This window comes from Gracilinanus agilis, chromosome 2, assembly GCF_016433145.1.
Source record: "Gracilinanus agilis isolate LMUSP501 chromosome 2, AgileGrace, whole genome shotgun sequence".
Classification (NCBI taxonomy): Eukaryota; Metazoa; Chordata; class Mammalia; order Didelphimorphia; family Didelphidae; genus Gracilinanus; species Gracilinanus agilis.
Window position 1 is genome coordinate 675,146,538 of NC_058131.1, and position 22,392 is coordinate 675,168,929.

General features: G+C 39.1%; 1 protein-coding gene across 1 annotated transcript in view; it reads left to right on the forward strand.

Annotated features, from left to right (window-relative positions):
• SIN3A (SIN3 transcription regulator family member A) overlaps positions 1-22,392 on the forward strand; it is a 39,114-nt gene that overhangs the window by 3,043 nt on the left and 13,679 nt on the right. Inside the window, exons 2-14 of the mRNA XM_044662829.1 lie at positions 1,527-1,703; positions 6,429-6,535; positions 7,408-7,690; positions 9,022-9,273; positions 9,984-10,136; positions 10,448-10,606; positions 11,350-11,439; positions 12,736-12,854; positions 13,429-13,639; positions 14,093-14,209; positions 16,357-16,595; positions 17,852-18,035; positions 18,784-19,357. Of these exons, the coding sequence (XP_044518764.1) occupies positions 1,527-1,703; positions 6,429-6,535; positions 7,408-7,690; positions 9,022-9,273; positions 9,984-10,136; positions 10,448-10,606; positions 11,350-11,439; positions 12,736-12,854; positions 13,429-13,639; positions 14,093-14,209; positions 16,357-16,595; positions 17,852-18,035; positions 18,784-19,357 (2,665 nt within the window). The remainder of the gene's footprint in view (positions 1-1,526; positions 1,704-6,428; positions 6,536-7,407; positions 7,691-9,021; positions 9,274-9,983; positions 10,137-10,447; positions 10,607-11,349; positions 11,440-12,735; positions 12,855-13,428; positions 13,640-14,092; positions 14,210-16,356; positions 16,596-17,851; positions 18,036-18,783; positions 19,358-22,392) is intronic.

The following is a 22,392-nucleotide window of genomic DNA, read 5'->3' on the forward strand; positions in this document are numbered from 1 at the left end:
TGGCGGGTCTTGGAATGTATCCCCCACGAACACAGGAACCCTATTGTATTGTAATTGATTAGAGATTAGACAGATGAAAGATGATTGAAGGAGCATTCTGCTGGGGAATGGGATTAAGGGCACCTGGTTTTAGCTCACCTCATTCATAAGGACTGGAATAGAGGGTTGGGAAAGTGTTTAGGAAAGAAGAATACATTTTTAGCAGTGAAGTGGGATAGAGAGTCATTTAGGGAGGATTGAAGGGATTGCTTGCTATGAGGACCCAGATCAGCATGAGAAGAAGCAGAGAAGAAGTAAGGTGAGAGTAATCCAGGGTTTGGATTTGTGAAGACTTGGGTGGTGATAAGACATATTGAGCAATGGTTTTTGAGAGTGGAGAACAATGGAGTTGTACAATTATAAGCTAAAATTGAGATCTTGAGAGGATAGTGAAGCCAAAGCTAGGCTAATCATCTGAGGGATTAGAGGCATTGGGACAGAACTAATAGGAGGTTTAGGAGAGGTGAGGCATAGGAGGATTCAGAGTGATAGGAAGTTAGGATGAGATAGAGGAATGCCAGGTTTTGGTAGGAGAAGTGGAACCCTTGGGTAATGATGAAATCTAGGGTATGACCAACTGTGCCTTTAGTGACTGAAGTTTGAGGAAGACTAGGTCATAGAAAGGAGTGTGTGGAATACCAAGGGAGCAGCAACATGAAGGTTCACATCCTTTAGTCTAGGGGTAAGAGTTGGAGGAAGAGAGTAAACCAGCCAGATAGAAGCTGTTTGAGCAAGGATAGAGAAGGATCCAGTGGTTTGTTCTTCAGACATTTTGTCCTTGTTGATGAGTTTTCCTTTTCCTATTAATTGAAATTGTTTCTCTACATGTATTCAAAATTAAGTTTCCATCCCTTCTGGTCAGATGTTCCATATAGAAGTTTAATTCATTGGATCTTAGCTTGCCTCTGCATCTGAACCCTTTAACACTTATTAAAAGCCCAGAGAATGTTTCTGATTATTCAAAGCTTCATTTCTTTTTGTATCAAAGATTCTTAAGGAGAGTAGTTATGTTGCCTCAAAGTTTTCATTATTTTTACCCCTACAATCAGTCCTTCCTTTTGGTTTGGATCAGAATTTCCCCTCTGAAGGAAGTCTTTACACATTTCTTTACACTTACATGTGTGTGCACACCTCCCCTCCCCCTTCTTGTAGAGTTTGTGCCCAGCCAAAAGGATATGACTTCTGTTTAGAACCCCTCTTCTCCTCAATCAGACATGCTCTGGTCTGTCTTTTGACATTGTACTCTGTTAGAATCCCTGTTTTGTTGGCAGGGATTATGCATTGGGGAGATGCATTTGGAAATGCCCTAGGAATTTGTATGATACATTGGAATATCATCAATGCATTCTTAAAGTATGTATACCCTATTTATGGTTGGGAAGGAAGGCCCTGACCAGGCTCTGATTTCTTTATTGTATTTTGCTGGGGAAGAATTGGTTCACTCAAGACTCAGATCTAGAGTTATTTATTTATTCATTTTTTTTCAGGTTTCAGCTGTACCACAGAGCTCAGGCAGTCATGGACCTACGCTAGCAACTGTTCACAGCAGCCACCATCACACAACATCCGTTCAGCCTCATGGAGGACAGGTGGTTCAGAGCCATGCTCATCCAGCCCCCCCAGCTGCGCCAGTGCAGGGACAACAGCAGTTTCAGAGGCTCAAGGTAGGATTCAGTTTTGTTTTATAGAGCCGAATGTCCTAAAATCTGGGGGGCAGGGAGGATCTCCTTAAACATGTTATTTCTGTAACATGACAGAATAGCAGATAAGTGGGATTTAATGTATATTTTTATTTCTGATTTTAGTTTTATGAAATCTTGTTTTATGTTTGCTCTACTCTCTGAATTGCTGATAAAAGTAATCACCATTGCATTATCTGGTTTTGACATTAGCATGGCCTCAGAATCCCTATTCTGTGCTAGATCACAGTGTGTGAATAAGCTAAGAGACTAAATGTTACTATAAAGCCTAGTACTCTTTAAGTGAGGAACTTTATTAGTTACTGCAAATAAAGTTCATCAGGTTGTAATTCTAGCCAAATCAACTGGAATAGCAATCTCTTAGTATACAGATTCCTGTTTCTTGAATGCTTGTTTTCACTTAGAAAAATTATCATTATAATCACAGCATTTGCAGTAGCAACATTCTATATCATTTACAATAGCTTATTAAAACATTTTTATTCACTTATTGGGAGCTTTTGACCTGAAACTTTTAGGTCAGAAACATATTTTATCGCATCTTTACTTCAGAGTTGAGGGCCTCTGCTTTTTCTCTCTACAGATAGGGAACATGAATTTGATGAAAGTATAAAATATTTTGTCATTTGAAGATGTCTAAACTCTCTACCTGAGTATATATATTTTTAACATTGTAATCATATATTTGAGAGGAAAATTGTTTATGTATTATAATAATTGGTTATGATATATGTAATATAGATTAAATAGAATGATTTAATTATAATAATCTTGATGTGAATTGTTGCCTTCTAAGGGATCAACTCCTGATTTTAAGTTGTCATCCTTATCAATAGGTGTGTCTAATCTCATCCTTGAAAGGGGTGGGTGCTCAGAGAAAGATAAACTGGCCTAAATAAGTGTCTGAGGTAGAGAGGGAACATAGATAAATCAAAGAATTTGAATTAGCTCATTTGTCTCAAGTCATATCATTGAATTGACTCTGCTTAATATGAAGTATATTATTTGAAGAATACCTGCATTGTTCAAAATTTTGATGACAGGCATAGTTTCCCAAATTCTATTAAAAAAATTATTAGATAAAACAGTGGTCCCCTTAGAGGAAGTTAGGCCATTGAATTCCATTTCATTTTTATTTCGTGGAGTCTAGTTCATTTTATATTTTGATGAGATTTGTCTAATCTATACAATTAAGAAACAATTTCAGTTAGGCCAACATTTTTTGCTAGGTATGCCTATATTAATTAGGTTGTACTCATGTGATCGATGGTGACGGTTTCCACATTAATATTGTATAATATAATGCAATATTACTGGTGCTATCCAAGGCTGTCAGGTTGTGTGAAAAGTTTATGTATGTTTGTATAATCTGTAACAAAGGAATGTTCTGTGAAAATACTAAAATATTCCAGAATTCTTGATTTCATTTCTAAGTATTCCCTCCATTGATACAGATCTTATCCTTTTTTATTCCATAGCATCTGGTCGTCTTGATTTTCTGTAGTATCTAGGCATCTTTGTGTTTAGTAGGCTTATTTTTAAGTGATGCATAGCCCGTCATCAAGCTCATGCTCTTGAGGCCTTGCTGAAAGAGCTTGCCTTGCTAGCATGGCCTTTGAGAAATCAGGATCACCACCATGCCACAAAGACATCTCAGAAGATGTTAAAAATGGAAGTTTATGAGTTGTGTCTATATTTTTTTTCTTTCTCTCTTTGACAAACAAAATGTATAAAGGCCTAATTTTGGGAGGTACTGAGTAATTTTTTTCATGTCAGTAAAATATTCATTACTTTTCAAACACTACTGGTTAACATTCCTTTTATTCTTAATAAATAAATGCTGGGATTTTCTAGGTCCCAATTTCCTGCCAAAATTCCCTCAAAATATCAAATTTATGTCCACATCCAAATTATTTAGGCTCATATTGTTCCTCTTTCAAGGTGGGGATCCCAAACATGGATGAAGCAATACTTCTGTGGTGTTTTGGTCTGTACTTTTATGTGATGGTGAAGGATTTTATTAACTGTTTATCCATGTTACATTTCAATGAAATTTATTTCATTTTGGGTTTTCCAAGAGATGTACTGTATTTCATTAATGTACAGTTTGAGTCCCTACAATTCCTAATTTCCTCTCTTGCCAGGCTTGCACATAGCATTTTCCATCAGCAGGGGCATTTCCACTTTAATTGTATTTTTTATGATTTACCTCCTATAGGGTACTCATTGGCACCATCTTTGCCATAGATTGTGCTTTTCTTGTCATATCACTTTGGATTTTATTCCTTTCAAAGAATTAACACTTCCACTTAATTGCCTTCTACATAAAGGGTTGCTTCCTGTTCTATCATCCAGATCACTAATGACAGTTTTTCAATAGCAGTGATGCTGTATCAAAACTAACAGTTTGAACTTAATGAGAAATGTTCAAATTATTCATAAGCTATTGAATAAGAAAATCAATGCAAAAAAATATATGAATAGATAGACATTCTTTACTAGCATTTTTTAGGTCCTCTGTCTGTTGATTATCTTGCATATCTTTGGAAACTTGATAGAAATATTCCCCCCCCCCCCCATTCAACTGTTTTTCCTCTTATCCAAAATGTATTAATTCTTTAAATTTGTTTCTATTCCTTGTTTGGATAAGACTGTCAGATAAGAAAATATCTCAGTTATTCAACTCAATAAATACTTGTTGAATGATTACTATTTAATAGGCTTAAAAAAAAAAGTTATCTCCTTTCTTAGAATCAATACTGTGTATTGGTTCCAAGGCAGAAGAGCAGTAAGAGTTAAAAATGGGGGTCAAGTGACTTGCCAGGATCACACAGCTGGTAAGTGTCTGAGACCAGAGTTGATTTCTGTCTCTATACCTGGTTCTTTATCCACTGAGCCATCTGGTTGCCCTCTGTAATAGGCTTTTAATTTTAATTTATTTTTTTTGTACATGATCAACATGTTTCTTTTCAAGTAGGAGTCAGGGAAAGGATAATTGTCTTCTTAGAATGTATAGCTGGGTGAGAGTAGGAATCAGAGAAGGGAAAGGGATGTTCTACTCTGCTCTCCATCCTATAGCCAGAATGTAGAGACCCCTTTCCCTTAATCTTTAACTTTGCCTTCAAACTAAACTGATTCTAGCCAGCTCAAGAGCGGTGGAGAAGGATTGCGAGGGGAGAAACTAAGCTGAATGCCATCACCTTAGTCCTGGGCCACCTTTCATTAATGCAGAGGGTTCCATCTATACTTCTGTCCCTTCATTACTAAAGGGAGGTTTAATGTACCTACTCTCCACACAAATTTCTTTCTATCAGGGCCAGCTCAAGGCTGTAGGTTTCTGAACCTCTGGGAACATTATTGCCCAGGAGATACTTCACCTTTCTTGGGGAAAGGGCTAGAGGTTTAAGGGGAAGTCTGTGTGGTTCCATCCCAACTCAGTTCACCAGACCTTGGCTCTGGGGATTAAGGTGAAACAGCTAAGGGATGGAAGATGAGTGTTGGCCACAGGGAGTTCAAGTCAGGACCCTCAGTAGGTGGAGAGAGAGAGCAGCTCCTTCCTTTGCTTGAAAGTCATCATATATAAAATAAATTAACATAGTGAGATTTACTTTCCATTTTGCCTATATATATATATAAATATATATATATAAAGTTGTAATCTTCTAAAGAGCATTACATGCAGACTCCTGCTTGTTCCATTCAAATCTTCATGGAGGGAGGATGCCTTTAGTAGATTTTGATTATTCTGTTAAAGATTTTTAGAGATGGAAAAATAGTCAGTTATTGCCTTTCTCCTGAATGATCTTTTCCCATCTTCCTTTGTAGCATTTTACTAATGTGTTTCTATTCTAATCTGTTTTTACCATGGCTACTGTCTTTCAGTTTGATGAGGAAATCAGGTGTTTGCTGGGGTGAAGTCCTCTAAAAACTCCCTGGGTCTTTTTATTTCATTGCACATATTTATCTATTGATTCTTTAAAAGTCTCTCATAGGAGGCACTCTCAAGTGTTTGCTGAGTCAAATTAAAAGACATTACCTGGCAACAGAGGCATATGGTAGATCTGAATAGATGTCACCATATTGCCAATGAAGAAATCATTAGGAGAATCAGAATGTCTGAATAAACAGGGTGAACTGGCCATATAATGAAATTAAGGAATAATAAACAGAAAGCTTGTGTGCTCTACAAATATCTACACAATGCCCAAGCATTTTGAGGAAAAAATTCCAGTACACTGTGAAGGGTGTTCTGGCAGATATGGACAGAGTTATAGAGAATGACTTACAAATTTACACCATTGAAAGTATACCACAGCTATCCTAAGAACTAAAGAATATGGAACTAGAGACTGGACATCCAGGTTCTTGGACTCCTAATTCAGCATTCATTGCATTATCCATGCTTCTTGAAATGCTCTGATGATTGTTTTACTCCCTTGAGGAAACTAGTTTGGTTTTTTACTTATATTTTCAGAAATGGGGATTGCCCCCATGATATGATTCCTTAATTATGTTTTAGATCTTGAGGTATGTGATTGATATCCCTATTGTTTTTTGTGTGTTTATGCAGAATTTTCCATTTATTTTCTAAGTTTTATTTAAATACTCGGTTTTATTTGTAACTAAGAGAATCATTCTATAGCTTGTGGATTCATTTTTGATGGATAATTTGGGGATTTGTGTTTACAGGTAGAGGATGCTCTGTCCTATCTTGACCAGGTAAAGCTGCAGTTTGGTAGTCAGCCTCAGGTCTACAATGATTTCCTGGACATCATGAAGGAATTTAAGTCTCAAAGGTAAAAACACATTTGCATCTATCCTGTGATAGCCTGTACTTAGGTGTGAGCATTTGTCTGAGGATGCAGTCTAATACTATTTCTTGGGATATGAGAGCATTCCTTGGCTTTAGATATCTATTAGTACAAGATTTTTCCATGAAATAGTGGGGCAAGGAGAGTGCTGAACAATTTTTCTCCTGAATAGCCAAATTTCTAGCTACTGGGAGCCAAATTTTCATCAAATTTTCCTCTCCTCTGAGAAATCCACATTGAGATTGCTCTAAATCAGTGGTTCCCAAACTTTTTTGGCCTACCTCCCTCTTTCCAGAAAAAATATTACTTAGCGCCCCCTGTCACATACTATCACTTCTCCCTTACAGTTATTCACCGCCCCCAAATGTACCTGTGGCCATCACCGTACCCCTGGATTGCTGCAGCACTCACCGGGGTGTGGTGGTGCCCACTTTGGAACTCACTGCTCTAAATCATCCCCCAAAAGAATTTAAGACTCCTTGATGTTCTAATATTGTGAAATATTAATAAATATGAAATAGATATTAATTAAATTCTGCAATATATATAGTATAGTAGCATAGTATGTGTCTGTTATATATAAACAAATGTTGTGCTGTGTATGTATGTGTATGTATATTTTTAGAATAGGTCAAGGAGTAACTTGAACTGTTCGAAAATGAATTACTGAACTAGACTCTCCCTTGCTTCAAAGACTTGACAGCTTGGGTTGGCCCTATATCCCTATGTCACCAGGTTCTTTGTGGGGAAAAAAGATTTTTTTTTATTGCAGATTCCAAAAGAATCTTGATGTATTTAACATGTATGGTCTCTGCATGGTTCTTAGGTAATTTATAATGTTTGTTTTTTCTTTTCAGTATTGATACTCCAGGAGTGATTAGTCGGGTGTCACAACTATTCAAAGGCCACCCTGACTTGATCATGGGCTTTAACACCTTTTTACCTCCTGGCTATAAAATTGAGGTGCAGACCAACGACATGGTGAATGTGACAACTCCTGGACAAGTTCACCAAATTCCCACCCATGGCATCCAGCCTCAGCCTCAGGCCCAGCCCCAGCATCCTTCCCAGCCATCAGCCCAGTCCACCCCAACCCCTGCCCAGCCAGCCCCTCAGCCACCACCTGCCAAAATCAGTAAGGTGAGAACTTGGATGCATTCTCTCCATATCAAAGAAATACTTTGGAAATGTCTTTTTTTAATTCTCATAATGCTTTAACAGAGAGGTTCATCAAAAAATGTCTAAAATTGAAGGTGCAAGTAATTTGCTTATAGTATGTTGTACTATACTGTGGGGTTCAAATCCAGCCTGCAGTTTTTTTGTTTTTTTTTTTAAATTTTTACTTTTTAGAAAAGTTATCCTGGTTACATGATTCATGTTCTTACTTTCCCCTTCACCCCCCTCCCCACATAGTTTTAACATATGTCATTGATCAAGATCTATTTCCAAATTGTTGATAGTTGTATTGGTGTGGTCATTTAGTGTCTACATCCCCAATCATGTCCACCTCAACCCATGCGTTCAAGCAGTTTTTTTTCTTATATGTTTCCTCTCCTGCAGTCCTTCCTCTGAATGTGGGTAGCATCTTTACCATAAATCCCTCAGAATTGTCCTGGGTCATTGCATTGCTGCTGGTACAGAAGTCCATTACATTTGATTTTACCACAGTGTATTGGTCTCTGTGTACAGTGTTCTTCTGGTTCTGCTCCTTTCGCTCTGCATCAGTTCCTGGGGGTCTTTCCAGTTCACCTGGAACTCCTCCAGTTTATTATTCCTTTGAGCACAATAGTATTCCATCACCGGCATATACCACAATTTGTTCAGCCGTTCCCCAACTGCAAACTTCCCTGTACCATTATGGCCATGACATTTAACTCCTGTTAGCCTTAGGAATCTTCTTGGGACTTCCTACTCAGAGGAAATCACAGACCCTTTAAATACTAGATTTAGGTAAATGAAGAGCAGTCCTTTTTTGGAGGGTTTTTTGCCCCTGTTCAACCATGAGGGTTCTTCTCTAATTTTGACCATAACCTTATCCTATAAGATATGGTTAAGAGGCAGCATGGTAGCTAAGAGGTAGATAAGAGAGCTGGCCTCCAGTCAGGGAAATCCTGGTTCAAATCCTGCCTCTGGCACAGACTGGTCACATGCCCTTGGTTAAGTTATCCAGTCAGTTGCAATATCCAGTGCTCCAAGGCAACCTTAGATGACTACATTGCACAACAGTTGCTTATCTGTAGTGGTGCATGAAATGTCTTCTGGAAGTTTCTTATACCATTGAAATCATGATCACCCTTCCCCACCCAACAATGTGTGAGTCTCTTAAGTCTCTGATTTGAGTTCAAAATAGTATACCAAGAGTGAATAAATGATGTGAATTTATCTGGGATCATATTTTCTTTTTACTGGTGGGATCCTATTTGAATCATATTTCTGTTCCTAAAGGGGGGAAATGCTTTTTTTTTTTCCAGCCATCCCAGCTCCAAGCACATGCTCCAGCCAGTCAGCAGACACCTCCCCTTCCATCGTATGCTTCACCACGTTCTCCACCAGTGCAGCCTCACACACCTGTGACAATCTCCCTGGGAACTGCCCCATCCTTGCAGAACAATCAGCCTGTGGAGTTTAATCATGCCATCAACTATGTTAACAAGATTAAAAATAGGTTCCAGGGCCAGCCGGATATCTATAAAGCATTTCTGGAGATTTTGCACACATATCAGGTAAGAGCTGTCTCATTAATTTACTTTTTTTTTTAAACCCTAAACTTCTGTGTATTGGATCATAGGTGGAAGAGTGGTAAGGGTAGGCAATGGGGGTCAAGTGACTTGCCCAGGGTCACACAGCTGGGAAGTGGCTGAGGCCGGATTTGAACCTAAGATCTCTCATCTCTAGGCCTGATTCTCAATCCACTGAGCTACTCAGCTGCCCTCATTAATTTACTTTCACCAGTTCTTCCCACTCATGTAAACCATGTTGATATGCCTTGACTCTTCCTGAATATTACTGTCATTTACTCTGTTTAAAAAATTTAACCCACTTGGCTTTCTGTGATAAGATTGTCTTGAAGTAGTTGACAAAAGAGTTAAAAAAACTGATTCCATATGAGATGAATATATACCATGGGAGTCTAGAGGGTCACTTGTATGAATAGTGAAATAAAGGGGGAAATTCCATATCTATGTTTTTGTCAGTTGACTATGAACTTATGGGCATTAGGAATGCCTGCCCTCATTTTTAAAGGGCTGCCATTTACCATTGTTCTCATTTTAGTAACTGAGGAGCCTTCAGGGAGAGTCAGAGCCAAGAAGGCTAGTTTCCTCTTTCCTCTGTGAAGGTGGTAGAGGTGATAAGGTCAGAGTAGGCCTGGGAATGTGTTTGATATAAGTATATCAGACATGGAGCTTAGGCTTCCCTCCCTCTCTCATGACAGAAGGAGCAACGGAATGCCAAGGAAGCTGGAGGGAATTACACGCCAGCCCTGACGGAGCAGGAGGTGTATGCACAAGTGGCCCGTCTCTTTAAGAATCAGGAAGACCTCTTGTCAGAGTTTGGGCAGTTCCTTCCTGATGCCAATAGCTCCGTGGTGAGTGCTTTGCATTAGGACCAACACACTGGATATGGGTGTCTTAAGGGAGTGACGGACTCGGATTCTGAACATTTTCTAAGTCTGTGAAAGAGAATTGGAAAGATATGATTTCACTTCAGTGATGGGCCTTAAAACTAAACTCAATGCAGAAGTTCCTATAGATTAATTTGCAGAAAAAGTAGCTGAGCAGTATTCAGAGGTCATCTGAAATGAACAACAACACTCTTCTCCTCTTGTCCCCCACCCCACCCCCTCTAACTTCACAAAACAAAAATTTGGAGTTCTCTGATAATCTTTGTCTTAACCAGTTATTAAGTAAGACGACTGCAGAGAAGGTTGAGTCTGTGAGGAATGATCATGGAGGCACTGTGAAGAAACCCCAACTGAACAACAAGCAACAAAGACCCAGCCAGAATGGCTGTCAGATTCGTCGCCATTCTGGGACTGGCACTACTCCCCCAGTGAAGGTGAGCATGTGGGTGCCCCTTCTGAGACTCTGTTTCTCCTTCTAGGTGGTAAGGATGTAGAGAAGCCCAGACTTCAGGGCTACTATTATCAACTACAGTGAGCTACTTTTCCTTTGTGTGTGGTTTTATAAAATGCGCTTATTGTATAATTTCCATTATGTCAAGTTAAGTTGAGTGCCTTCTGTGTGTACTATTTGTTTTGGCTGTCTGCTGTTCTGTATTAATTTCCAGAGTAGCAATAATCAAGTCAGCAAAGTCTCCTCTCTTTCTCTGTCACCCTCATGTTGGTAGTCTATCAATTTTTTCCCATTTAATGATATTTTAATGTGTTATTATTTAACTCTCAATTCTTCCATCTAAATTGAACTCAAGAATTGTAGTCAACTTTTTTGTGTCATTTATAAACAATTTACCTGTTCCTCAAAAAGCTAAAGAAATCCTTTAAAAAAGAAGAAAAGCAGTATTTCCATCATTACAATAGTGTTACAACAATTTGTAGAAATGAAAATTAGGGATTCAAATATCTTAAAATATTTTTTTGAAGAAAACTGGCAGACTGCAATGAAGCTAGGAGATTGGAAAGCTTTAGAGTACTCCCCGAAGCAGAGAAGCAATTCCTTTGCTTTAATTTCTCAATACTAGTGAACAATAGTTAGAGATGAAACCCCGAATATACAAGTAGAATGAACTCTTACTTCCTTAGTTTCTTAATCATATAATTTTTCCTTTTTTTTTTTTTGCAGAAGAAACCCAAATTGTTAAACTTAAAGGACCAGCCTTTGGCAGAAGCCAGCAAGCATGGTGTAGGAACTGAATCTTTATTCTTTGAGAAGGTGAGAGATATACAAATGGTTTGAAAGTTGCATCTTGTCCAATTTGTTTTAATGGTAGCATCATATTTTTTTTTCTAGTTTCATTGATGATGATGGTATAATAAAAGATTTCTGAGTATCACACTTTCTTCAACCCTCATTGAACCACCATCTGACTAATAACCTACAAACTAACTACAAAACTAATTTACAAAACAAGGACCTGACAGCATATATAACATTCTGGTCCTGTATATTATCTTACCTCCTTTGTTCTCTGGTACCACCTTGGATCATTGGAAGTGCCTGAAGAAGATTCCTACCCATGCTCAGAAAAATTCCCATGGGTTTTGTCTTTTGGTATTCATGTGATCTTTTCATTTGGTTGCCTTTTGTTATTCAAGTGTTTGCTTGATGTTCTGTTAGAACTAATTGGCATGGCCATTCAGTTGCTTTTGGTGTGTGTGTGTGTGTGTGTGTGTGTGTGTGTGTGTGTGTACACATGTACAAGTGCACGTGCATGTTTGAACTCACTGTTCAAAATACCTAGATGTGATCTTGTAAGTACCATTGAAAATTCTGCATTATGAATATCCCAGTTAAGTTGTAATGTCTGTAAAATCCTCATCTGTTGGGCATTGATGTCATGTTGTAATCCTTTAATTGTTGGAATATTTAACTCAGTGGGAATTCTACCATTTCATGGCTTCTGGTGTTCCTCCTGGAAGGGTTAAGTGATATGCCCACAATTGGAATTTGTTGGATCTAACCTGGAGGGATCCTAAATGCTAGGCAGTGGTATAGAGAACTCCAGGTTGCATTTTCCTTTGCCTGACTCCCTTCCCCCTAAAAAGCTTCCTTTCAGTGGGTGGAGTTTAACTCTAATCAATCTAACAATCATGAGGATTGTTGACAGGTATTGTGGGCCTTGCTGACAATGATTTGAGGTCAACCTTGTAGTACAGTGATAGCTCCTTCCTAAAAGGCAGCTGTCAACATCTGGGTGGTTGCTGTCATAGCTCCAAACAGCAGAATGCCAGTCCCCTCTCATTCCCACGTGTACTCTTCTGATTCATTTGCTTTTTCTGTACCTGTGCTATCTCTTGAGCAGCTTACAGTTATCTTTAGTGCAGTTGTGCAAAGCTTGTGTCAGGTCAGGAGCCAGAAGTGATTTATTCCAAAGTGTTGTCATCCCTAAGATTCCTGCTGTGGGCCTGTCTGGACACACTGAGAATGGTAACCACAGCATCGTGGGTTCCTCTTGGGTATGTGTGTCTGCCTCTTTTCACCATTATCATCCTCTTTCATTTCTCCAAGGTTCGGAAAGCCCTGCGGAGCACAGAGGCCTATGAAAATTTCCTGCGCTGTTTGGTCATCTTTAACCAAGAGGTCATTTCTAGGCCCGAGCTTGTGCAGCTTGTTTCTCCTTTCCTGGGGTGAGTGGGAGTCAGGGGCCCAGACACCAACTCATTATAGTGGGGAGGAGCATTGGTGCTTTAGAAGCACAGAGTGCTAAAGTGAGAGATCACTTTAAAGGTCATTTTGTCCAGGCTTCTTGTTGTTCATGGAGACTTGATCAGTCATTGCATTCTTGGGTCTCAAGAATTAAGTGAACATTGGTAGTTGATGTTACCTGAACAAGAGAGGACAGGAATTTTAAAAATTGTTTCAGGCCCAGTAAAGGAAAACAGGACACTCTTTAGGAGGCTTTTCCCTGCTTTCTGTTTTGATCCAAAGAGTCATAGCTAAGTTTTGGCCCAGTCTTTGTCTCAGGTCCCCTTTCCATGTTAGTTCAGAATGGCAGAGATGAATAAGGATATCTCTCCTGAGCTAACATGGAAAAGGATACTCAGAGACTTCAGGAGGCTCCAGGGGAATTTGGGACATTGAGAAATGGTTAGAAGAAGGACTGGAGGAGAATTCTGACACCTTGTGTTTCTTTTTGGAAGCAAAGGCGTGGCATGTTAAGATATAGCTGTATTGAGTAATTTTTTTGCCTTCTTTCTTTAGGAAATTCCCAGAATTATTCACGTGGTTTAAGAATTTCCTTGGGTATAAGGAATCTGTTCACCTGGAGACATTTCCAAAAGAGCGTGCTACAGAAGGCATTGCCATGGAGATAGATTACGCGTCCTGTAAAAGGTTGGGGTCAAGCTACCGAGCCTTGCCCAAGAGCTACCAGCAGCCCAAATGCACAGGACGGACACCTCTGTGTAAGGAGGTAAGAAGCAGCTGAGTCAGTAATCTCATCCACTTTGCTTCCTCATGTTCTTAGAGAGCTAGATGTGTCTAGAATGTATATATTTGGTCCAAGGAAGCCAGAAATTCTCTAAGAGTGACAAATTGCTGTGATGGAAAATTCTTTTATTATTTTGTGCTTCTCTCAGCCTTTTGTAAACACAGTTCTGGTTGGAGGTCATAATAAATATATATATTATTATTATATTTATAAACATAATAAATAACTGTTAGAGAAGAAAACCAAGGAGAAATCTTAGGGGAGAAAAACTGAGGAAATGATGGCTTTCACATGATATTTGTTCTCTAGGAGTCACCTAGAAACGACCTATTTTATCTTGGGTAGTGAGATCATATTTTAAAAGGGAGAAATATTTATAAAGATGGGAGGAAGTTTAAAATCTTGCTTAAAAATTCTCTATACCTTTCCCCAAAGGTTTTAAATGATACCTGGGTGTCCTTCCCATCATGGTCTGAGGATTCTACTTTTGTCAGCTCAAAGAAAACACAGTATGAAGAGCACATCTATAGATGTGAGGATGAACGCTTTGAGGTAAGTTTTACCTTACTTAAATTTCTGAAGTTGTAGGGGGTTGGAGAGTTGACTGCTAGGTCTGGAAACAGAGGGCAAAACTTGGCCAGACAGTTGAGTTTGTGCTTTCTCTTTCTTCTCTTCTCTCTCCCCCATCTTTGAGCTGCTTTACAACAGACATCTTGGTGAGGTTTGTTAGCTGAACCTAGAATTCCTTTTTTTTTTTTTTTTTTTTTTTTTTTTTTTTTGCATTTCTGGAGTTTAAATTTGAAACTGTTATTTCTTTTCTTTCTTTCTTTCTTTCTTTCTTTCTTTCTTTCTTTCTTTCTTTCTTTCTTTCTTTCTTTCTTTTTTTTTAAAAAGCCCTTACCTTCTGTCTTGGAGTCAATACTGAGTATTGGCTCCAAGGCAGAAGAGTGGCAAGGGTAGGCAATGGGGGTCAAGTGACTTGCCCAGGGTCAGGATGATAAAGTGTATCATCACTTGACCTTTTGCATCAACCATGGGAGGGATATCCCCCTACTTGATAGATGAAGAAAATGAAGATAAAAGAGTTTAAGTGATGTGGCCAGTCGCCTAGCTTGGGTCTGAGGCAGAAGGTATACTTAGCGTTTCTGACTCTGAGACCCAGGTTCTGGCCACAAGACAACCTTGCCCCAAGCTTAAAGTATTAGAATAAACATGCCAGTGCCATGGAAAATCCTGTTTTCAGATCCTGCCTTTGACCTGTTCTGGGAATGTCCTTGCCCAGACAACTCTCCGAGACTTTGAGTTGCCAGTAAGGTGCACTCTGATTTTTAAAAATACTCATTGTTATATGAAAGTGTAATTCCTGTTTGGCATGAAATGCTATTTTTTTTTTCTTAAAGAGGTATTTTCCTTCTCCCTGCTTGCTTCAAAGGTGGGTTGTCCTCAAAGTGTGGAGGCCTTTACTGCTTGAGGGGTCAGTGACAAGACCAGCTTCTTATGCTGTTCCCACAGGTCAGAAACATGTAGAAAGGGTCACTTGCCCTGTTCACAGGGTTGTGAGGGGCAAGCAGCAGAGTGCTTATCTCCATGGGACCCATGGAAAGGTGCTTTGGATGAAGCCACAGTAGGGGCTATCGTTTGGATGCAGATGTTCTCTCCCATGTCACTGCCGATCTCACAGAGTGTCCTAGCTTAATAAAGCTTCTGACTGCCTGGCAAATTCTGGGAAACTCACAATGCCCAGCATTAGGAAGGTGACTGTGAAAAGGCAGCCTTGCTTTAAGAAGCATACATAGAGTCTCAGTCAGAATATACGAAGTATATTCTGAGACTTTGCAACTCTTAAAACTTTTTAAAAAAATTCTTAAAAACCCAACTCTTTAAATAAAATTAATTTTATCTAGTGTCTGGTACAATGTCTTCCCTGCAACTAGTAGGCAACTAATATTTGTTGGATTTAGTTGCTAGGAAGGGAACCCAATTTATTTTTCTAATTAACATATCTTCCTCAGTGGTTGCCCACTTCTCTTTTGCCAGTTTTTGATTAGAGGCCTTAGGTGGGCAGTATGAGATGGATGTTACTTGAGGAATGTGTGGATAGCTTTGTTGATGTGTAAGACTTGGGACCTGCCTGTCTTCAATGTTCTGTGTTCTGGTTATTCTGTTTAGAGCCAAATGAAGGTTGAAAAATGATGGTAAGGCCAAGAATTCACAGCTCCATTGTTCAACTTATGAAGGAAAATCAGTCTGGTCCTAAAATAAATGTTAATATGTGCTTTTAAACAAGATAAACATTATGCCTAAGAATGTTAACTGTTGTTGCCTTTACACTATATTGAATGAATTCTCTTATGTGTAGGATAAGGTTAATTTTGAATGAAGTGATGGATTTAAAAAAAATTATGACTGATTTTAGCATCCTGAAATTTATTCTGTTAGGTGTTAAGTGACTTGCCCAGGGTCACACAGCTGGGAGGTGTCTGAGGTCAGATTTGAACCTAGGACCTCCCATCTCTAGGCCTCTCAATCCACTGGTTCTCAATCCACTGAGCTACCCAGCTGCCTCCCTGATTGATTTTAACGAAGTCATATTTGCTATTTAGGAAAAAGTGACAGCTTTAGTCATGGAGTGTCCTCTATTCAAGGCATATAGAAAATTTAAAAATAAATATGTACTGACTTTTTTCTGTTCTTCTTAGCTTGATGTGGTCTTAGAAACCAATCTGGCAACCATCCGGGTCCTAGAGACAATTCAGAAGAAACTTTCCCGCTTATCTGCTGAAGAACAGGCCAAATTCCGCTTAGACAACACCCTGGGTGGCTCCTCAGAGGTGATCCACCGCAAAGCTCTTCAGAGAATCTATGCTGATAAAGCAGCTGACATCATTGATGGCCTGAGGAAGAACCCATCCATTGCTGTCCCCATTGTTCTGAAAAGGTATCATTCAAGCAGTAGAGAAAGATTGCATGTTATAGTGTGTTTGTGACCCGGAGGCATTGGGAAAGAAACAAATAATCTGAATAAGAAACTTGGGAGTTTCTTTATTGATCCTTTTTCAGAAAGTTTCCAAACTCATAAGGAAACCACCAGACTGGGGTGTTAGTATGTGTGCGTGCACCAGGATACAGAGTGGATGAAGATACTTCAGAAGCTTCATCATAGGGTTTCTCTGTATTCTATTAGCTTAGCGTTCAAAATATTAATTTGTGACCAGTGATATAAATACTTCTGAAACTGCTGAGAACTGAAACATTTCATATTTTAGTGAAAATTCATTATTTGTTCCTGAATAGTTCCAGGAATATACATTTCTTTTCCCTTCATATATTTTAAAGACTAGATTTAAGTTGTTAGATGTCTCTTTCTTCTTGTGGCAGAGAGTAAGCATCTAGAATGGGCTTTTTCTCTCTACCTGTGAAGAGAGGTTCTAGTGGGGTTTAGTTCTCAACTTTTAAGTTACAGAATATTCAGCAGAGTTAATTTCTTTGCTCCAATATTACTCATAGTTTTTATCTCCATTTTCATTTCTGTCATGCCCCAATGGATTGTCTTAGGTGAGTTGTTCAAATTTTTATTTCAGTCACTCAAAAATGCTTCCAAATAAATTAAGTCCTTAGTGAATAACTTTCCCTAATAAACCAGAATCTTCCAATGCTATTTTGATTTGCACAGACTCTTACCTGTTTTTTTCTCTTTATTCAATAGCTAGGGTTACAACTAATCTAACCTGAATGTCTTTTCGCCATGTAGTAGTAAATTTCTCTTCTAGTTATCTAAGATGCCTATTATTTATCTCTGCTGCTTAAACTCTTTTTGTTGTTATTGTTGTGTTAATATCAGAGAACTGGGTTTTCAGCTGCCTCTCCTTTATTCAAGGCATCTATTTACTTCTTTTCACATTAGTGTTTAACGTTTTATTTGGGCCTTTGGTAATTCTCTTTAAATTTAGTATTTTCAGTTCAAATTTCTGAAATCTATGAGAGACTGAGAGCTTTTTAGTAGTCTCCCTCTTGTGCATTAATTTTTGTTTAAAACAAATGGAGGCATTGACGTAATCAAAAGAGTTTAAGAGGCAAGAAACTAGTGTATTTCAGTATTATCGAAGTGCTTGTTATGACCTGAGTAGGGAAGAGTCTGGTTCTTTGTGCTTCTGCGCACTTAGTTTCTTTTTATTTTGTTTTTGTCCATCTAAGATTGAAGATGAAAGAGGAAGAATGGAGAGAAGCTCAGAGAGGATTCAACAAGGTCTGGAGAGAGCAAAATGAGAAGTATTACCTGAAGTCCCTAGACCACCAGGGCATCAACTTTAAACAGAACGACACCAAGGTCCTGAGGTCAAAGAGCTTACTCAATGAGATAGAGAGCATCTATGATGAAGTAAGCTGGGAAATATCTTCTCTGTGTGTGATACTAACACTGCCCTAGAGCCCTTTCTCATCTGTAATATGATTGTGTGCATCAGTATTAGTTCTTCTGGGATTACAGTGTGGGTATTATAGTATCTGAGTTGGAAGGGACTTGGTTTATCAACTATACCCTATACCTCGATTCAAATACCCAGATTCTATCTACAGAAGGATACTCCTCTCTTGGCTCATGTGACATGCCCATATATTATACAGAAAGGGATGAGCATGGTTTTCTCAAGTCTTGATATATTTCTTTATCATTCTGGATATTTATCAAGTTCTGTAGATCCTTCATATCTTCCCCATTCCATTTCCTATCTGTTGCCTCCATCCTCGTCTTAGAACTTTTTCTTCTGTCTCCTCCTTCAAACCATCCTACATGCTATGGCTGGGCATGTCATCATAAAGACCCATTTTTATGCACCTATCATGTCCCTGCTTAGAAATTTTCATTCTCGTTCCTCTCATACTCCCTCATCACCCATCAAATAAAGGCAAAACTTCCCACGGTACCTTTAAGGACTTTGATAAATGTTCTTCATTTTAGTAGGATACTATTAGTATTGATATGTTGATATTAACTCTTGGGTCTTTACATTTTGTGTTACCATGTGGGGTTCACATGTCTTATTTCTTCAGTAGCTATGAGAGTTGCCTAGTGGCCTGAATCCGCTTTGTAGCTAATGTGTACTCCATTTGTGTCTTTCCTACACCAGAGGCAAGAGCAGGCTACAGAAGATAGTTCTGGAGTCCCTGTTGGCCCACACCTTTCTCTCGCCTATGAAGACAAGCAGATACTGGAAGATGCTGCTGCTTTGATTATCCACCATGTAAAGAGGCAAACAGGCATCCAGAAAGAAGACAAATATAAAATCAAGCAGATTATGCATCATTTCATTCCAGACCTGCTCTTTGCCCAGAGAGGGGACCTCTCAGATGTGGAAGAGGAAGAGGAAGAAGAAATGGATGTGGATGAAGCCACAGGGGCTGCGAAAAAGCACAACGGGGTGGGTGGCAGCCCCCCAAAATCAAAGCTGCTGTTCAGCAACACAGCAGCTCAGAAGTTTCGTGGAATGGATGATGTCTACAATCTCTTCTATGTCAACAACAACTGGTATATCTTCCTGCGGCTGCACCAGATTCTGTGCTTGAGGCTGCTGAGAATTTGTTCTCAAGCTGAACGACAGATTGAAGAAGAAAACCGAGAGAGGGAATGGGAACGGGAAGTGCTGGGCATCAAGCGGGACAAGAGTGACAGCCCAGCCATCCAACTCAGACTCAAAGAGCCCAGTGAGTACTGGGCAGGGGAGTTGGATGGGCAGATTAGTCTCTTCTCTTTTTTCCCCATTCTGTTTTCCAATTATCAGATGTTTATTTCCTTTCCTTCCCATTCTCCTCTTTATTTTTATTATTTTATTATTATTATTTTAAACCCTTAACTTCCGTCTCAGAATCAATACTTTGTATTGGTTCTAAGGCAGAAGAGTGGTAAGGACTAGGCAATGGGGGCGGGTGTGTGTGTGTGTGTGTGTGTCAAATGACTTGCTCAGGGTCACACAGCTAGGAAGTGTCTGAGGCCAGATTTGAACCCAGAACCTCCCTTCTCTGGGCCTGGCTCTCAATCCACTGAGCCTCCCAGCTGTTCCCCCTCACTCTCCTCTTTAAAAGAAGAGGAGGAAGGGAGAGAATCCCCTTTAGGAAATATGTTTAAGCAAAACAATCTTGAATTCATATCCCAAAATGTCTATCTTTTGTTATTTCAGAACCATTACAGTCTTTGTCTGAAAGAGGGTTAGACAGCTATTGTTGAATTCCCCAGGCAGTCTTATTATTGCTGACTACTCTCTCATTGACCTTATCTTGTTGCTGTGCTTAGTTTTTTAATTGAAGAGTAGTAGTGATAAAATGCAAATCAGAATTCTTATTCAGAAGCCAATATGGACTTACTCAGAGTTAGGTTTATTTGGTGGTGACTTAATCTGACTAGCTCCAACTAGTTCACTGTGTTCTTCCCACTACCCAAAGATAGACAGAGACTATTATGCCCATATAAGAGATCTCATTAATCAGGGATACAAATATGACTTGCCTCCCTGTATCCAAACTCCAAGGGAGCCACACCAATTCATATACAATGGACAACGGAGATCATAGAACTAAAGATTTAGGTCTGAAAGAGACGTTTTTGAGTTCCCTTCTGATAGCTGAAGCAGGATATGAATGTAGGTCTTCCTGACTCCCAAAATCTACTACATACACTACCTTTTCTGTAGGTGAAAAACTATTGGTTTGGTCCTTTGAGTACCTCAATTACAAAGGACATCAGGCTAACTTTTTTTTGTATTCTTTGGGACTTTTTGGAACCTTGCCAACTGGATACAGTTAGCAGTTGTACTGCTAGTGGTGAGGAAGGTGGTCTCCTTAGTGATGTCTGCAGGGCCCTGTAGAGCCAGGGATGTATATGTGTGAGGAACTGCTATTCCAAAAAATACCTGGCCATTAGGGTAGTTGAAGTATATACTTATACTTCAATACAGATTGATACATATGCCTATAATTTATACTGATTCTTATAATCTATACCTTTTCCTATACATATAATCTATATTGATATATAAAGGAGCAACTAGATAGCTCAGTAGCTAGAGTGCTGGGCCTAGGAGGTCAGGAAGACCTGAGTTCATATCTGATCTCAGACACTAACTGTGGTACCCTAGGCATGCCCCTCAAATCTTTATTTGCCTTAATCCACTAGAGAAGGAAATGGCAAACCATTCTAATATTTTGCCAAGAAAACCCCATGGACAATATGGTCCGCAGGGTCATAACTAAACAACAAAATACTTATACATAGAATCAAAAATATAGCTATAATCTTTGTGCCTATGATCTATACCTGTACTATAATTATCTGTATCTATAATCTATACCCCTAGGAATGAAACTAGAATGACATATTTAAGGCCATAAGGCTACCTTGATTGTCTCCTTCTTAAATGATGCCATATATATGTAGAGAAGTATAGATATAGATATATGAAGGTATAGGTAAAAGTATAGATACATGTAATATTGATGTGTAGGCATAGACAGACTATAAATATAGGTCACTTGTTTTTGAGGTTACCTTAAGCTCCCTAGTCTCTGCCACAGGAGGGCTAAAGCCCTGGTCAGAATTTGAAATTTCTTGGGGCTGATGTCCCATAGCAGTGAGAGTTGTTTTCTTTCTTACTAGTGAACAGGTTGTTCCCCTTTGACTATATAATTAACTGGTCATTACAGAATTTTCCAGAGGTGTTGGAAACAGGGGAAATGTAGAAGAAATAATAGAAACAAAAGGGCCACATCCTTTCAGGGTGCTTATGTTATTTGTCAAGCTCTGTTTTTCTCTTTTGTACATCAGTTAATGCTTTTGACCAAATAATCTTTTCTTTTCTTTCTTTTTTTTTTTTTTTCCAAACCCATACCTTCTGTCTTAGAATCAATTTTGTATATTGGTTCCAAAGCAGAAGAGCGGTAATAGCTAGGCAGTGGATATTAAGTGACTTGCCCAGGGTCTGTGTCCAGATTCAAACTCAAGACCTTCTATTCTGAGCCATCTAGCTTCCTCTAACCAAATAATCTTTTATTCCTTCTCTGGAGAGAGTTCCTAACTTTATTTGATTTTACCTTTAAAAATTACAAGGTTCTGAAATTAGAAATATGAGCATAAGACCTAGGCAATTTCATTTGCCATCTCAGATTTCTTTTACCTTCATCTTTTCTTTTCTCTTTAGTTGTTGCTAAGTAGCTACTAAATAGCTGCTTGATTCTACTTTAGCCAGTGGGTGTGAAAGGATTCCTATGCAGTTTGTTCTAATCAGTTTATAAAGAGTATAGTTGAAGATCCATTCTTAAATAAAAATACCCTGACAAATGTATACAGAGACTGTCATTAAATGTAGATCACTTCTTGTTGTCCTAGAGCCATGATGGTGAACCTATGGCACGTGTGCCAGAAAGGGCATGTAGAGACCTCTGGGCATGCACCTGTTGCCCACCAGAGTTTACTAGAAAGGTAGAGAGACTTGGGCAGAGCTGCTCTCTCCCTCTCCACCAGGCTTCCCTGCCTCTTTGCCCAGCAGCCAATGGGAGCGCTTCCTCTCTCCTCTGTCTAGAGTAGGGGGCAGAGATGGGACACAGCACACTGAGTCTCCATCGCTGTCCTAGAGGATAATCCTATTTTCTTCTTTTTCTGTCTGGAGACAATGCTCAGCCTTTGAGCATTGATACTCTTTTCCTCCTCCCATCCCCATTCAATTTGGAGCCCAATACTTCTGCTGTAA